Below are 18,739 nucleotides of genomic sequence, written 5' to 3'. Positions count from 1 at the left end.
TTATTGATCAACAGTGAGGTGTTTAAAACCCAATGACTCAACAGGAAACTACCTTGACAATCTCCTGGGCGATTTGTCTGGTCTTGTTGGTATCCAAAGTGTTTTTCGTATCTCTTACAATTGAATACAGCGTCCTCCCTTTACAGAAACTGTAAACAAAATGAAAACAAATGTATTTAGTTGCCAAAGTGGTGCACGTTTGGTTGGATTTACACAGCGTGGTTCAAGTGACAGTACAATACATCATTGTTGTGTAATTCTTCCAAATGTGGGTCAAAATCTGATACGCACGTATGGTTCGATATTCAAGCTCTTACCTTGTGATGATAGCTAAGTGGGGCGGGGCCATGCAAGCCCCCATGAAGAGCACCACATTCTCGTGCCTGGTCTGCCTGTAGTTCATCACTTCCTTTTTAAAGAGCTTCAAGTGGTCCTGATTGTTCCCGTCGATCTCAAGAAGTCGGATGGCCACCTCGCCGTGCCATCGACCTTTATGCACCTTGCCCCAGCGGCCCTGGATCAACAAATGTGTCCATTAAAAGTGTCTACAATATCGATACTTGGCGGAGGCGTATCGATAATCGATCTGGAGACACACTCCTACTGAATACAATCATTTTACATTTGTTTCTGTTTCCTTACCTTCCCTATAAGTTCCCCAAGGTCCAGCTGCTCAAAAGGGATGTCCCACTCCTGCAGGTAGACGCTGGTCTGGCTGGCTTTGCGGGAGATGGGGACCTTCCATTGGTTCCCCCGCGAGCAGGGCAGATCGTCTAACTTGTCGCTTTCGCACTCGCCGTCGGAGCCCATGTTCATCCGGATCTCCTCGCCGTCCTCCTCGTCCTCGCCTTCGTCGCAAATCTCCTCCTCTTCCTCCTCGTTGTCCTCGTCCAATTCGGGGTCTTCGTCTTCGACCTCGATGTCGTCCTCCACTTCCTACAAGTGGACCATGATTTGCTCTTTAACTCATTCCCTCCCAGCCATTTTCACTCAAGCGAAACCCTCTTCGCTCCCGGCTGTTTTACTGGATTTTGACTGATTTTGCAAGATGCACAGAATATTATGTTCTATTGATATAAAAACATGGAACCTACCAAAAGAAAGATTAGAGTCTCTTCTTTCATCAGGGAAAAAATTAGCTGTTTCCGATTAGCAGCACTTAGCATTAGAATATAGCTAATTTCATCATTATTCAAAAATCTGCTTGGAATTGTAGGGAAACAGCTTGTTTTCAACACGGCCCTGGTTGATCTCATTATGCTGCCACCTGGTGGCCGTTTTTGTAATTACTACCTTTTTCTTTTCTTTTTTTACCCCTTCTCTGCAGATGAGAGGCTGCATCAAAGCCTTCTGTATGCTTTAGCATTAAAAAAAAATTAAAATAATAAGTATAAATACGTCTTTGGGACACTTAATGCATTTAAAATAGAAAATTTATACGTTTTTGGGAGCAAATGAGTTAAATGGAGTCATTTTGATCAGTGTTAACATAACACTGATCAAAATGACTCCATAAAGCTTCATGAAGCACTTGCAATATTTTTGACTCCTCTAGATGGTGCTCTTGAATTAAATAAAGGCTGGTGCAATGGAAATTTCCACTGCATTTTTAAACCAATAGTGCCATCTAGAGGAATAAAAAAAAAACATATCACGTGCTTCATGAAGCTTCATTTGTCATCACTGGCAAAGTTTGGGTCAGAACCAACTTCGGGTCTTATTGGTCACCCAATAAATCTTTATATTCAACAATAGACTTCCATGAATTTGAACGTCAGCATTTTATATATTTTCTTATGTCATACCTCCTCATCTTCATCTTCATCTTCAACCAAATCATCATGTATGTCCTCTTCTGATTGCTCAATCTCACTACTGTAATGCCACAACAAAAGCCAATGAAAAGTATTCTCAGAATTCTATATGCGAGATAAAAAAAAAAAAAATCAACATATATAAATAGGAATGCAGGAATGAAAAGAATAATGTCTTACACTGTATCTTGGAGAATATCAGTATGTAAAGTAACAGGGCTGGAGACGTCTGAAAAGAATCATAAAACATAAAAACAATACTCAAAAATATTCATCTGATGAATTTGTACAACACAAATGCAAATGCAACAAAACTACATGCAGTTTCCCGTTATCACCAGCAGATGGCGTTCAAACAACATTTATACCAGTAGACGACAGTATGACACTGCGAAACCTCCGAGGAATGACATGCAGAGGGCAGTAGCAGCTGCAGGCTATCTCGGATTTGCACAAGGAAATGACGGGAAGGTGACAATGCAGTATGACATGTTGGGACTCACCAGGGAAGATAAACTGCTGTCTATGCTGAAAGTAGCAGGCAGCTTTCGTTTAAAAAAAATAAAAATAAAAATACAAAAAGTCGGAAAGGCCAGCAAGCATGGCAGAGGAAGAGAGACGCATGATTAGAGGATTTATTTATTTATTTTTTTCCAAAAGAACAAACTTTAAAATGCACAACTATTATAGGTTTTCAATGTTAACTCCACAGAAGGTGAAAAAAAAGAGAGGGATCTATTTCTTATTACTTGAGGGAAATCAAGGAATATTAATACTGTACTGCGGCTCATGCTAGCATGCACAATTGGATTTGCCTCGTGTCTGATTATCTGTGAGGCTCACCTGGGAAGTTGAAGCGGCTGTCCCGATGGCCTTTGGGCGAGGGGTTGGGCGGCGGCGTGGCGCTGGGAGGGTTGCTCTGCTGGAAGGGTGCCGGGGAGGAGGGCGTGGACGAGGTCGTGGAGGACGGATTACTGCTGGAGTCGAGCTGGTTGAGGACGGGAGGGTGATCCTGCTGACACAAGCCACTCAGTTGAGAGATCAGACCGACGTTACGCTCACTTTTGCAGTCTATTACCAGTGTTGCATGAGGCATGTTGGTTCATAGAAAAACAAAACAGAGAATACTGTCCAATCACAATATCAATTTCATACAATATAAGCAGAAATTATACATGACGTACTTGTTTTTTTTTTAGTATGAAATATTAGAAGAGCTTTGATTAGGTGAAACTTTTCAAACAAAGAACAATAGTCAACAATAATAGGTAGGAAAAAAATGACCCATGTATTCAAAACATAATTAAATTAAAACAAACAAAATAAAGGATTCTGAGAAATAACCCTAATAAAGTAAATAAAAACAACTTATACTAAATATAAGGTATACATATTAGCTATATTAACAATACTGTTTGTTTTTTTTGTTTTTTTTTTGTATTTTGCCTGATATTGGACCAATATTCAATATCAATATCGGATCAGGACACCCTAGTAGCGGTAGATGGTATTGAATATCAGTGACTACTGGTATTGGTCTGAAAAAAAAAAAGTGGTCTCGAAGATCCCTCTCTCATATATCAGCTGTAACTGTAATCATGAAAATTGCTTAAAAAACAAATATAATTGACATTAGGGCTGGGTTTAATAAATTGAATAATCATTATTGAATCGATTTTCCTTTTCGAGCGGGATATTGCTTCATAAAACCATGAATCGTTTATTTCAATACCTTTTATTCCTCATAAATTATTACAAGAAAATAGAATTTTAAAGGCAATTTTTTTTTGTATCTTTGTTTTCTTGAAATTTACTTTTCACGTGAATTAAAAAGTATTTTCTTACATTTATGAAAGACGTGCTTTATTGCAGTCTAAGACAATTCAGATTTTTTTTAAATTTATAGTTACAATTGTTATTTATTGAATTAGAATTATGTAAACATTTCATCTCATCCATGCTGATGTCAATGTTTGTGCAACACTTCAGTGATTCTCTAAAATCATTATTGGTGGAATATCGATCCATCCATCCATTTTCTTGACCTCTTATTCCTCACAAAGGTCAGTAGGCCCTGGACTGGTTGCCAGCCAATCGCAGGGCACACAGAGACGAACGCGCATCCACACTCACAAGCACACCTGGGGACAATTCGGAGCACCCAATTAACCTGCCATGCATGTCTTTGGAATGTGGGAGGAGACCGGAGTATCGGGAGAAGACTTGGTGGAATATATAAATAAATAAAATATTCACATAGCAGTGTCAAGTGGAGAGACGTCAGATGGCAAAAATCACCTGCATAACTATTTGTCTTTCACACCAAAGCAAACACACAGATTCCATCTGCGCCAGAGTGTTCAAAACTTTCACACATACAAACACTGAAGTGCCAGACGAGGGTCTCGCCTGGCACTTGAATGCCTCACCGATCAAGAGAGTTGTGTGAGATTCACGGCTGTTTAAAAGCACGACACACCTTTTTGGTGATGGCCTTTGGTAGCGTACCAAACTGCGGACATTCGGGAGGACGATCCACCGGGTTGTTTATATCAGATGGCACAGACTCTGTCCTCCGAATTTTGGCAACTGGAACAGAAGACGGACATCGCGTTGCTTTTGCATTTTGGGAATAAAAACAAAAACTAATCTTACTTGGAAGAAAGGATATTCTGCAGGATGGAGCTTCCTTTGTGCATTTGTTGTGGCACTTTAATCTGCACATAAATAAGCAACAGACCACGAAAGGAAATTAGCTATCCTCATGATGACATCACTTTTTACCATCTAGCTCTGAACTCACCGACAGTGTTTGCACTTGACCCCAAACATCATATTCTTCTGACACACCTGACATGTCTGAGAGAGCCAGGACTTGGTAGAGAACCTATCGAAAAAATGATGCATCCTGTTTGGTGATGATAAATAACCTGACATAAAACACACTCTTTTGTGAAAAAAAATTAACTCATTCCTTCCCAGGCATTTTCACTGAAGCAACCCCCTTCATCATGGCCCTGGTTGATCTACTATAGTCTGTTGCCACCTGCTGGCCGTTTTTATAATTACTAGATTTTTTTTTTTTACCAATTCTGAGCAGTTGAGAGGCTGCATCAAAGCCTTCTGTATGGCTCTTGAAAAAACAAATAAATAAAAAAATATATATTAAAACAACGTATAAATACGTCTTTGGGACACTTAATAAATTTAAAATAGAACGTATTTATAAGTTTTTGGTACCAAATGAGTTAAAAAAAAAAAGAAAAAAAAAAAAGGCACCTATGTGTGACTGCAAGGCCGATGTCCCTCCTCACAGCTTGTGGAGAGCTGCGGTGAACTGGTTTGTTATCTAGATACAAAGAAAAAACAAGGAGCGGAATATTAAATGCATATAAGAGATGACAATGTGTCAATAAAACATGCTCAGAGAAAATATCACCATAATTCTGGCGAATGAGGGAATTTGTAATAGTATAAAATATTAATAGGAGGTGAGTTAATGAATAAGATATTGAAATATGCTGATTGGCAAACTCACTTTTAATGACGCTATGCTCTTCCAACAGGGTGGGAGTACCGGGGAGGGTGTAAGGCGCGGTGGTTGCAGCTGGGGGCCCCCCTGGGGTTCGTACAGGAACAGCAGGGTAGCGAGAAGGCGTGTCCTCGTGTCCGTTCCCATTGACTTGCATATTCAAGAGGATTTTGTTCTTTTTGACACATCTGGAAGCAGGCGACCGCAAGGTTAAACTACGAAGCAAGATCAGTTTGTTACAAGGGCGTCCAATTTAATTTGGATCGAAAAAAATGTAGACCACTATGAGAACTTTTGCTGTATTCGATAGGGATGTTCGATACCACTTTTTTTTCCAGATCAATACTAGGACGAGTAATCAACTCGATATCGGGTGACTACTCGAGTAACTGATACCACTAGTACGTTTGATATGCAACATTTCACAAAAAAAAATAAAAAACAAAAACAAAACATTCTCAAGTTAATTTTAAATAAAGACATATATCCCAATGTAGCATTTTTCTTGAAAATGTATTGACACTCTCAGTTAACCAAATGAGAGATGCTGGTGACACTGCGAAATATTTGCACCTTTTGTTTTTTGTTTCAAACTGAAACATACGTGAATTTTTGGTCTTTACTGTATTAAACTATAGGAAGCTATGCTATTTACTTGTTTATGTATTCATTTAACTTTTTAAGACTTTTTTTTGAGAGCTCAGTATGGTTCATTCAAGCAGTTTTACCGATTTAACGTCATCATCATTGCTCTCTTTCGTGCGTGCGTGAGTTTGTGCTCATTAATTCACCTGCAACCTAATAAAAACAAAAAACAAAACAACATACTCTTCACCTTAACCAGATACTTCAGAGTCCCGCCAAAGTCATGAAGACAGGAGACCAGAGGAAGGATCAAAGAAAGAAGCAAAGTGAAATCCAGCACCAACCAGACCACCTGCCACCCATAGGGTTACAAAACCAGAATTTTTCACCAACCCCAGAAACCTCTCAATTCCAACAGATTAGGGAGATCTCAAGAGACCAGAGGAAAAACTAAAGAAAGGAAGGAATGAAGGATAGATGAAGCAGACACCAGCATCGACCGATTCAGCGAGCAGTGGGAGAAGCAAATTCTGTTTGAATTTCAGTCGATTCTGGTGTGGTGGATCTGGCATGCATGAGAAGCTCAGCCCCCTCCAGGGTCCCCTTGTTTTAAGACATATTGATGACCTATTATATTGACTTTGGAAATGTCCAAAATAATGATATACCCATCCATTACATTTAGTGTTGTTTTTTTTGTTTTTTGCCTCATCTCTCAGCTTTAAAAACCACATTTACTGTAGCCCTTGAGCCCAAAGGTTTGGTTCAGAGACAGAACGTGGGACCGCATGGCTTCAAGTCTTTGAGGCATGTTACGTAAGAAGGATTTGAGAGCGGCACGTTTGAGTGGTTAACATCACTGGCAGCCAGACTACTCAAGGACGCACGTCTCCGTGCACTTACATGTGAGCAACCACAACAGGCACAAAAAAAAAAAAAAAAAAAAATCGTAAAAATACTATGACATTAGAACGGAGACCCACTTCACACTGATTGCTTACAAGGTCATAAGAGTGTGCGCTGAATCAGTCAGTCGTGTTTTTTTGTTTTTTTTCAGTCTTGGAAAAAGTTAAGCCTCCCATACACAGACAGGATATGATGGATAAACATGGCGCTTGTTTGTGCATGTGCATCCCATGGAAAAAGACGGATTGTGCGAGTATGTCTGCGTGCGTGTGTGCGTTTGACTTGCCACCTCCGAGCATTAGTCCGAGAGGAAATACTTCCTGTTTGGACGTGACTCATAATCTCTGGGAATCTGAGGGGATTAGCCCGGGCCAAACATTCAACAGAGGGAATGTATGACAGAGGGAATAGAAGCGTACTGGAAGGCAAACTGACATGAAAACAGGACAGATGCTTTTTCTTTTTTTTTTTTTTTATAAAAGTATAATGTAGATAGTATTGATTTAAAGTAGATGTAATAAGTCTACACACCCCTGTTCATATCCCAAGTTCCTGTGATATAAAAACCCCCAAAACAAAACGAAGTAAATCGAATAAAAAAAATAAAAAAATCGCTTAGCTTAGCAAACCAAATAGCTTGCAAACCACTAGGGATGTAACGATAAGGGCAATATCGTGATATCGTGATATTAAAACTGCCACAATATCATCGTCGTCATGTTCACAATATTTATCTGTTAAAGTCAAAAGTCACGTTGATTTCCATTTGTGCAGTTCTAGCACCCTCTAGTGGCTACTTTATTAGTGCAATTTAATTTTCATTAGGGATGTTTTGGCCTTCTATGTTTAAAATCTATGCTAATTGTCAGATTTAGGGGAACGTAATTTGCTTGTGAAGTGATCAATATGTGCTCAGTAAGTGCCTCAATATTGAGATTGTAGGTGGGTTATATGCATTGCTGTTATGTACAAAAGCACAATGTGCTTTTTTGTATGGAGCTCTTTTTTTTTTTATTACAATAATATTGCCAATCCCACCCACAATATCATGATAATTATTGTATCGTGACCTTCATATCATGATAATATCGTATCGTGATGTTTGGATATCGTTACATCCCTATCACCGCGTGAGGCTTCATGCAAAACTCCACAAAATCAACTTCCGAAACGTTCCGACCGAGTACCTACTTGTTGGCGAGCGGGTCTTCGATCCGATTGCCCAACTGCGATTCGTGACTTTTGCTGCGCGTGAGCGTGATGTTGGGGAGCAGATGGAGCACTTTGCGGGACGGAGGCGGCGGGGTGCACGGAGGCTTCAGTCGGTGACGCCGCTTTGACGGCGGCGTTACGGGCGGCGTGGAAGTGTGTCCGTGCAGACGTGGGGAGCGAGCGAAGGTCGCGGGGAACGCGTTCGTGAGCGGGCTTTCGCCGTGGAGGTGCGGCGTCAGCGCCTCGGGCGTGGGGGCCGCTGACACCGAGCCGGAGCGAGGATGAGGGAAAGTCGCGCCGGGGGTGGAGGGAGTCGAATGGATGGTGGACGGGCGGGCTAGAGGCGAGGGACTGTGCGGCCGGAGAGGGTTTCCCAGGCTGGAAAGCTGATCTGCAGTCAGGAGAGAACCGCTGTCCCTCCTGGTGGGCTCAGACAACCACGTCGTGCTGTCTTCCTTCAGTTCACCTCCTGGAGCACAGACAAAGTCGTATAATATGTGGTCTGCATCCATTTATAAAACCATGGCAGATGGTAGCAACACACATACCGGCTTCAGTTGCACTCTTGAGGCAGGAGAGGGCAGCACTTAGTCGGGCACATTCTTCTGAGGTGAAGCCGAGCCTTCGCATTGTGTCCCTCATCTGAGTTCCTGCCATCTGCAGTAAGGCATCCAGGGAGAACTTTGCTTCCACTGCCTATACAGGAGCAAAAGATATTTATATTAGGGGTGTGAATTGCCTAATATCTGGCAATTTGATTCGGATCGCGATTCATATGTTACGATCCGATTTGATACCGACACATCCCGATACGAATCTGTAAGTCGATTATTGCGATTTTTTTTTTTAGAAAATACTAATCAGTAAACTTGTACATGTACACTGTAATATTTGTATGATAATGTATAACTGAAACTCCCCCCTGTATTTAAAGGCGCAGTCTGCCGGATTCAGTCAGGAAAATCCACTTTTTAAATACAGGATGTACACACTTTAACTTTCTCTCAGTCTACACATCTGTGTTTATGTTAATCTTTGGTGGTGCTTTCCTAAACCCGCACCCCCCAAGCCTGTATTTTGCCATTTTGTGTTTGTTTTGTAAACAGCGGGACGTTTCTGTAGAAAGACAGTGTTTACAACCCTCCAGCCAATCGCAGAACAGGGGGGGTGCGTGTCGCAAACGGGGCCGGGCGAACGTGTCGGCTGCGTGATGTCACTCCCGCGGCAATTTGAAAGCACGCACGGATTTTTTTTTTCTTCACTCACTCATTCACACACGTAAGCTTCTGTGAGTGAGTGAGTGAGTGAGTGAATGAAAAAAAAATAATAGCGATATCGATATTGCAATATTTAATGTACCTATAGAAATAACATTTTCATTATCTAATTAAAAAATTACATTTTTTCATGCAGCAAAATAAGCAAACTCAATATATTCTCAGTTAATTGTATTTACCTGATGAAGGTAAATGAAGGTGATTGCATGTCATTGCGATATGCATATTGCATGGACCAATATCACGATATTGATATTTTTTCGATATATTGCGCAACCAATGCTATTTCATATTGCTCACAGGTGACTGTGATTTGGCTAATAATTACTTCCTCAACCAGACACAATCGATACCAGCCCTTTTCTGCGGTTAACATTTTACTGGAAACTATCGGTAACACCTACATTTTTGCCAGAGAAGAGAGATATGACCGGATACAATGATTTATGAATCAGAAGGAAACAAGAGAAAGCCCAGTGAGTTTGGGATGTTGTTTTTGGACATGGGAAGTGCGCAATTGCTTATCAGTCAGGTCAAAGCTGTGCTTGGACAGGGTAAACGGTGATCGGCAAGCAAGGGCAATGTCCTACTGTCGGCAAAAGGAAGCGCACAAACAGAGAAAGAGATTTCTCAGTGAAGGCCAACACCCACCTTCTCAATCATTTGCATTAGGGCTGCTCGATTATGAAGAAAATATTCATCACAAATATTTTGGTAATAATTGAAATCACGATTAGGATGATCATTTATTTTTTGGTATGAAACAAGAGAATGTTGAAACGTAAAAAAATATTAAGACAAAATTTTTTAAAACACTATACAGTAATTATTCAAGTTTTGTGCCACACAAAATGTATTAAATTAGTTATTTTAAAAATTAAATGTATACATTTAAACAACTCAAAATTAATATTAATATATATATTTTTTTTTTTTGTTAAAATTATGGGTATTTTTGCATTGGTCTGGTACATTAGCCCAAAAAAAAAAAAGAACAAAAGAACTGGTCCAAGTATGGAGCCTTACGGAACCCCTACTGGTCACTCGAGACAAGATGATTTGAGACCACTGATTGCAACATTCCAAAAATGTGCATGGTAGGTTAACTTGAAATATTATTTGTCAACATGTGCTCTAACTCAATTGTGCAAAAATGGAAGGATTGAGGGACGATAACATTCTGTTATATCAGTCAGATATCATTGGGCGGATACTTTTCAATGATGAATGAAAACAATTTTCAGTTATTTTAGCTGTCTATTTTCGTATTTTAAATGACACGGTTCATTGCATTTGACGTTCATTTTGCATGCACACTTGCACAGCACAGTCAGGTGGGCCAGCGCCAGCCTTTCTGATTCCCAAATACCAATACAGGACGACATGACAGACATGGCCTGGATCACTGGATAAGGTAAACAAAATCAAATCTCTCAAATGTGTAACTCCAAATGAGCTAAGCTTCAGTTCTCCTCTGGAGAATTGCATAATGTGTGCATGTAGAACTCAATTAGATGAGGGCAGGAAAAAGCTTTATGAGGTCTCTAAGCATGATGCAGTGCAGTTGTACGCAGTACTGAACATAATACAGAAGAATACACATACCTCTGGTATGCCTCACTATTTGAGAAACACTGATTTAAAGAGAAGGGTTGTGACAATTTGCATGACGTCAAACTGAGTATGGCTGATTTAATTAAACTGTAAAATTACTATTATATAGTACAGCTACAGCGGGATGTATAAAGTACAACAAGCAAGAGAAACATCCTCAATGATCAAATTACAGTGAAGTCATAACACAAAAAGCAAACAAGGACAAGAAAAACATACGGTAGCTGACAGTTTGCAGCTGCACAGGAAGGAAAGCAAGTGATGGGAGAAAAACAAAAATTGCAGTAAAATATGACATATGTTGAGGAATGACGGCGACAATGAATTTGCCAGACGGAAGCAAAAATGAATGATGCATTTCTTTCAAGTATGTCCTGTAAAAGCAGTAGAGGCACTAGTAGAATTAAAGTAAAGGAGGAACAGAAAGCAAGAGGTCAGAATAAGCTAAATATTTAGCGCTGAGCCCTGAGCAGTCAAGGTCCTTCATTCCAGTCAACATCCAGCATTTATCTGAGAGGAAAGCCACTAGGCAACAAAGTCACATGCCTTTAGAAAGAATTTTGTCTTTAAGGCTCAAAATAACCTCTTCCCCTTTCCGGAGCAGTTTTGCTAATCAATGACTTCATTTGAGGAGTGACTTTCTAATTCTGAGGGGAAAAAAAATTGCAGGCTAATCCCAGAAACCTGAAGCAAGGGTTTTATTCACATGAAATGTGACAATATAATGAATGAACAATTGAGCAATTTATTTCTAAAATTGGCATTGTGGCAGTAATATTTTATTTTATTGCGCAGAAACATTTTCCTTTTTTTTTTTTTTAAAAGATAAAATTCTGTTTAAACTTAATAGCTCTGAAAGGGTTGTATGGTCTTTCAGTGAAGCATAAAAAAAAGATATGATCTACTGTAGCGTAATTTTGAGAACATCTAAGTCATTATTGTCTTAATAGAGATCCTAACGTGGAATGCTAACATGGAATGACCCCCTCTGTTGCCGGTGAGTGCTTTCAAATCTGATCATACAACGGCTTCACAAGTTTGCACAATCCAGATTTATTTCACCTTTATGTGTGGTCAAAATGCTATCGGAGTTGGCAGTTTCACGCAAGTCTTGGCAGTGTTATATATGAACGTTAGCAACCTAGCAGCTGCTAAATCGGTCGCGGCCGCCATCATTTATACCATAAAAAGTCTTCTTTGTGGTGTTGGTCAGTTATTAAAATTCAACTGTGTAATATCTATTGAACCGTAGCAGCACAAATGAACAAAACAGATTATTTCCGCCACATTTTGTGTGTGCTAACAATTAGCACCTGCTGATTTAGCCACCATGTACAACGTTGACTATGCATTGGTTTCTCTTTTGGTAGCCTGGAGCATGCTCGATCCTTTTTTTTTTTTTTTTTTTTGCCTCTTCTCGTTGTGGCAGGTGGTCCACCACAGCTGTCAATCATTGTTCAAGTGCGGAGTTTGCCATTTACTCAAAGTGGCAGATGCGTTTTTTATCATGTCAAAATGGTTGCGCTAACGGCCATTTTGGTTAGCGTGACGTCAACGTCAGGACCTCTATGGCCATAGCTTTCACGTCATAGTTTGTTGTCCTATATAAACGCACTCCATTTACCATTAATGCACTGCTTCACAATTATTTGTTTATTTTTTGTCATTTGCCAAAAGAGCGAATACTCTTTGTGCATTCTATTACAATGAGCGCTCCACTGCCAACTACTGCAGTGGAGGTGCAATTACACTTAATTTAACGAAAAATATAAATAACAAAAATAAAATAAATAATAATAATACTAATAATAATAATCCTCCAAGATCTCACAGGGGGGCTGCCCCACTATTTGAGAAAGTCTGATTTAAATGTTAAACCATTGTGCGTGTTAAACAACCATACTGTAAATGTGAAGTACACTATCCAAGCTTACCGCAATGAGTTCTGGTCGTAAGTTGATAGTGCGGAGCCAGTCTCGCAAGCGTGGATAGCTGTCCAGGCTGTCGGGCCTCTCGGTCTCTGGCACTTTAAGCTTGCACTGCAGCTGTTTACAGATGTATTTCACCAGCTTCACCTGTAGGGAGCAATAGAGAGACTTGTGAGCGAGGGGCAACCACAAAAGAAATTGTGGTTGACTAGCATGAATACATGCTGTACAATATTAACAAACCCGCTGTAACAAGTTGAAGTTACAACACAATTTGACATACCTGCAGTGTGTTTGACCCAGTTTCACAGTGCCCACAGTGTGCAAGACCCCTTTTGAATTTTAATGACTGCACTCACGAGTACTAAATTTAATATAAATTGACTTTGCAAAGATTTCAAAAATAGCTCCATTTTGACACTAAGGTTATGTAAAAACAGACCAAGTTAATACAAGGCTGAATGGCTAGATAGTAGCGGTCCTGTGAGTAAGTATAGTATGTATTACAATGAACACCGCAGTATTGGTTTGCAGGCCGAGTTGTGTGGCGGATTGTGTGTCCGCTTATCGCGCAGTCTATCTGCATGGGTCCATTACAGCAGGCGGCACCTTCTGATGAGCCGTGCAACACCCTCTACCTCACAACCAGCCAAACACCTCGAGTGCCTGAGCGCTGAATAGGAGCGCACGTCTTTCTCTGCTCATTCAATTCTCTCTTGGTGATCGGCAAAGATAAAAACTCACACAGATGGCGCTCTGGGAAAGGCTGGCCTTGAAATGTAAAAATAAATAAATAAAGACGTCTTTGTGGAAGCGCACAAAAAACATCTTTAGTGGAGGTCAGACACACACACACACAAAAAAATGATTGTGTCAGCTGTCTGCTACATTTCAGCACAAGATTTAGTATTGAATGCAAATGTCAATGAAACAAATATTTATAGGGGAAGTCAACTCAAAAATGTTCGTTATGATGTTCTATGTACCTCCACAGCATTCTAATGACTATTGTGTTTGTGGAATATGAGTTAAGCAGCAAAATCTACCTGTTTTTAACCAATCTCAGCCAGCCAAGTAGTATTAGTAGACATTTCTTAAACTAAAAACCTTTCATTTTACTTAAATGAGGGAAACTCAATTCAGTTGTTTTCATCACACTGCTATAATTAGGCACACTTGTACAATCTAATAATATCCAATATTCTGTACAGTCAAGTACTATAAGAAACACATCTCAGTATTTTGCAGTGCAATTCAACATCAGAATTATAGCTGTCAAAATGAATCGATTAATTGACAGATAATTGATTATCCAATTAATCGACAACTTATAATAATTGAATAATCATTTGGAGCTTTTTTTTTTTTTTTTTTTTTTTAATTGTCCAAATCCTCTGATTTCAGCATATAGTACTTGTTCATTGATTACTGTCGTCGTTCATGAAATCAAAATAAGACATTCGCAAAAATCTGTTTTTACTTTGGAAAACAATAACTGAACCGGTAACACAGTACAACAAAAATTCCCCCCCCCCCTTTTTTTTTTTTTTAAATCACTACATGAAGTGTGAAATAAATACCAATCACTGGTTAAGAAACAGTAATCAGGAGAAAAACTGCTTTTTGTCATAAACTTTAATGCAAAATTAAAATGAATCCGATTAGTCAACTTAATAATTGATTATCAATTCTAAAAATATTCGATAGTGACAGCACTAGAATTGATTGTTTCAGACTTATCAAGAAACTTGTACTCCAAACCAAAAATTTGACGAAATAAATGAATAAATAAATAAATAAATATGTTTAGTCCATATGTAGTCTGATTTGAAGTGACATTAGCATAGTTGCATGCATGACTAATGGCCTACAAGTTAATTAAAATAGCTCCTTTGATATGGGCAGAAGAGAAGGCAGCACTTATGTCCAATATTTTCTCACAGGCACTACATATTTTAATAAACACACAAACAAACTCCATGAATTGAGCTCTGGATGCAATACAACATCCACAGGCAAATCACACCTCACTAGACGCGGCTAGCAAGCTAGCCCCGTTTTGCCTCCCGTGACGTCAGGTCACCTAGCAACCTCTCTTCTGAATCGTCAGCAACATTTCAGTGGGATTTTCCCATGCATGTGAAACACTGAGCGCTGACAAAACGCAACCCCACATATAAATGTCATCACGCGGCTTTGCACAGCAACAAAACAGGGCGGGCATCTTACGGAGCATTTGACTCATCTGTTATCTTGCTAAACAACAGCGAGAAGTCCCCTAGTCCCTCATTAATATCACTGAGATGGCATTTAGTTTGCACGCACAAGCGTGTCAACAAACCAAGATAACAACAGGCCTCTCCTCTTTCATATTATTTTTGGTGCAGAGTAGCGAAAGCAGCTATTGACGCGTGGCCTGGAGGCGGTGGGGAGACAAATGGCGTCAGAGCCCACCTGTCAGCCCAGCTCAACGGCACCATGGCAACGGCCTAATGCTGTGCGGGGATGAGTGACAGCCAGCGTGTCCGCCAGGACAGGAGAGGAGAGCAAAAAAAAAAATAAGAGTGAGAGGCCCAGCAGCAGCCCGTCTGACACAGCAGAACCCGCCGCCGCTCCAATTGTTCCTGGCGCTTGCTGATACAGTCACATTATGCCACCTGACAAGGGCAGGGGGGCTCTGATGGAAAACTCAGCAACAAAATTCTGCCCAAAGACGGGATATTTGTACTGGAAGATGATTTTTTTTTTTTTTTTCCAGTGATGAGTAGAGCACAGCTCTCCTTAAAAAGGCCAAACTACTTATTATATCCTATTAATTGTAATAATGAAGCACACTGTCTTTTAGCTCTGTTTTTGCATTTTATTCTGTTTTCTTTTAGCTTTTAATTGTTTTTTATTTTGTTGACTTTTATTTTTAGCTCCAGTGTTTCCTGTAGCTTTCCTCACATGGTTTCTCTGTGCCCCACCATGTATTTATTTTTTTATTTTATTTTATTTTATTTTTTTTTTTGGGGGGGGGGTCTTTTTATTGTATTACGGATGGCACATTTACAGTACTGAGAGGTTCATTCAAATGTATGTAAAATTACAACAAAAGCAATTTTATCTTACCCTTTTGAACTGATCGGTCTGATATTTAAATCGAAACGCAAACCCATTAATTAGGTCGAAGCAAAAAAATAAAAATTAAAATTAATTTGCATTTTGTTCTTACTGTATCCAATGTGAAAGCAACCACAAAGTACCAACCAAATTGTGATTTTGGTGCAGCATTACACCGCTAGCGATTATACATTATAACCGCTCCTTAAATGTAACCACAACTACAACGTGTCCCACAATAAAAACAGCCATTTTTGGAGCAAATCATGATGCAAAGTTTGGTGCTGATCTACGAAAATGTGTCAGGATATATAAATAGTGCAGGCAGCGAGGTCAAGATAGGAAGGAGCCGGGTCACGTGACCTTTAAGGGACACGCACATGCTTGATAGTTTCGGACAATGGCCTACTTGAAGCCCCTCCCTCCTCTGTCATTGTTATATCCTGCGGTCGTGACCTCTTAAGCTTGGAAGGTGGGGGTCTCGTTTTCACATGCATATGTGAGCAAACATATCAGCAGTCACCGTTAAACATAAAATGAACATATATGATTTCAATTATAGTGGGAATGTTTATTTTAATGCACAAACAATTGAGGTTAGACGGCCTTTAACGTTGCAAATATCAGTTGGAGCAAAGGAATACGACCCCCTCCTCCTTCCCGCCGCAAAATTACAAGATGCAACTAATCCTGGGTGGGTTTAAGAATAGATCAAGGCCTGCCTACACGATTCCACAACCGCCGTTTCTACTCTTTTTACAGGTTCACACACTGCGGGTCAAAACGGAAATGCAGACAGGGTCAGTGTTGCTGCAATCAACCAACGTCGCGCTTCCTCAGTACTCGCATGTCAGCTACGTTCTCTATTGTTTTCTCCTCAGCTACACGCACACGCGGACACGCACACGCTCGGCAGTTGTCACGTCATACGCAGCAGGACTGCCGATTGGCTTTGATTCTCCCCTCCCCTTTCCTCCCTGCTCTCCCAGCCTCTTTGCGCGTCATTTGATTTTCTTATTTAACAACCTACCCTGAAAATGCGTAGGAAGAGAAGATGTCTAAATATAGATGCAGCCAAAACAGCTCACGCCACATGCACACGGCAGAGGCTCGCTCCCGCACGGAGAGGAGACAAAACACAGTGACGCCATGCTGCTTGATGATCACCGCCGCGGCATAAATTACAAAGAAAATGTAGTGAATTCCTTTTGTCAAGAAAAATAATGCATTTAAATACAACACCGATCACCGTTGCTGCATGCTCACGTTCTATAAAAAGAACAGACAGACTCCAAAGGCAGTGCAAAGTGGATATGATGGAGCCCAAATCAGAAATCTATGAAGAGCCAGAGTACAAGTAGAACGTAGGCAGCACGAGAGGCAGACAGAGGCCAGACTGAGTGGGATTAACATGCGTAAAGTGAAGTAGCGGTTAGCACTCCATGTGGAGAGGCCGCTATCATTATCCTCTCACTGGCAAGGCAGAACAACACACAGTTCAAGTTGAATAATAAAGCTGTCTCAATGAGCATGTAAAGTGAATTGGAGTCACTCTTGATGACACTCCAGTGCAATATTGAAGCAAGGCCGCTTTGCGCCACCTGCGAGAGCGACTTTGACCTCACGTTGTTCACGCAGTGGCGTTAAAACTCGAGCAGAGATGCCTGGCATCCCTACCATGACTAATTATCTGCGACTTAACAGTTCGCTGGTGGTGCCCGCTGGATTTTTCCAATCACAAAGTTTAAAAATTTCCAATGAAAATTAATATAATGCTAACATGCTACAGTTGATATGCTAATACATAGCAAGATGGCTACTTTTTGAAAAGAGAAGCTCAATTAATAGCATGCTAACAGTTGCTATGCTAACACAAAGCATGATGTACTAGTTTAGTAATACGTGAAATGCCTAATTAGTCTACTCTCAATAATATTAATTATCAGTCCGATTCTCTGTTTGTCATGTGGTATGCGACAGGTGGCTGATGTTGATTGGTTGCTCTTGTGTGTTTATCGTATTTAAAAGGAAAGTCAACCCCAAATTTTTTCACAATAATATGTGCTAGGGAGGCTCACAAGTCCAAATATTTTATTCTGATTAATGCATTTGTGGCATATGAGTTAAGCAGCAAAATCCACCCATTTTTGTCCATCTCAGGGTCGGCCATTTTGACACTTGCTGTCGACTAAAAATGACATCACAGTTGCTCAGGAATGACCTGGGAAGGCAGATTTTGCTGCTGAATTCATATGCCACAAATAATCAGCAATATGAATCAGAATGCTGTGCTGTGTAGAATAGTGAGGGCCTATACAACATAATTATTGTCCAAACTTTGGACTACTGATTTTCTATATTGACATATAGATTATATAAGGCAATACGGGTAAAATATGTGGCCCAAGAAGAAGAAGAGAAATGTGTTTAAAAGGATGACCACCTGATATAAAGCAACTAAAACTACTGCTGGAATGAGGAATTAGGGCTCTAAATGTCCTGATTCATGTTTAGCATTCTATTCTTCAAGATGATCTCTGCTATTATTTCCCTATTCGTAGATATAGTTTTCATGGTCAAATCTTACTGAAACTGTGAAAAAATACAAGGCAGAGAATTAATTAATGTATGTCTTTTTTTTTTCAAAATAAATGGACAGCTGCAACATTTAGCAGGTACTGCTCATCCTTCTCGTTGGTGTGTGGGAGTGTCAAGCAAATGTCAATCTTGCAAACTGAATTTTAACCAAAGCAGAAATATCAACAACAC

At 40.0% G+C, this 18,739-nt stretch overlaps 1 protein-coding gene across 5 annotated transcripts in view; it reads right to left on the bottom strand.

Moving 5' to 3' along the window:
* ksr1a (kinase suppressor of ras 1a) overlaps window positions 1–18,739 on the bottom strand; it is a 30,593-nt gene that overhangs the window by 4,307 nt on the left and 7,547 nt on the right. For 4 of the 5 annotated variants that reach the window (XM_077504853.1, XM_077504852.1, XM_077504849.1 and 1 more), the window contains 15 exons: window positions 12,875–13,015; window positions 8,598–8,745; window positions 8,029–8,518; window positions 5,353–5,534; window positions 5,094–5,163; window positions 4,618–4,701; window positions 4,470–4,531; window positions 4,294–4,403; window positions 2,658–2,826; window positions 2,318–2,359; window positions 1,995–2,043; window positions 1,806–1,875; window positions 643–936; window positions 318–514; window positions 53–149 (listed from right to left, as the gene is read on the bottom strand). In XM_077504853.1, coding sequence (XP_077360979.1) covers window positions 53–149; window positions 318–514; window positions 643–936; window positions 1,806–1,875; window positions 1,995–2,043; window positions 2,318–2,359; window positions 2,658–2,826; window positions 4,294–4,403; window positions 4,470–4,531; window positions 4,618–4,701; window positions 5,094–5,163; window positions 5,353–5,534; window positions 8,029–8,518; window positions 8,598–8,706 — 2,025 coding nt within the window. In that variant the 5' untranslated portion in view covers window positions 8,707–8,745; window positions 12,875–13,015. The remainder of the gene's footprint in view (window positions 1–52; window positions 150–317; window positions 515–642; window positions 937–1,805; window positions 1,876–1,994; window positions 2,044–2,317; window positions 2,360–2,657; window positions 2,827–4,293; window positions 4,404–4,469; window positions 4,532–4,617; window positions 4,702–5,093; window positions 5,164–5,352; window positions 5,535–8,028; window positions 8,519–8,597; window positions 8,746–12,874; window positions 13,016–18,739) is intronic. The other variant, XM_077504851.1, reaches the window with a different exon arrangement.

Source organism: Festucalex cinctus, chromosome 18, assembly GCF_051991245.1.
Source record: "Festucalex cinctus isolate MCC-2025b chromosome 18, RoL_Fcin_1.0, whole genome shotgun sequence".
Taxonomy (NCBI): domain Eukaryota; kingdom Metazoa; phylum Chordata; class Actinopteri; order Syngnathiformes; family Syngnathidae; genus Festucalex; species Festucalex cinctus.
The sequence above is the reverse complement of the archived record's forward strand: the minus strand, read 5'-3'. Positions and strand labels throughout refer to the sequence as shown.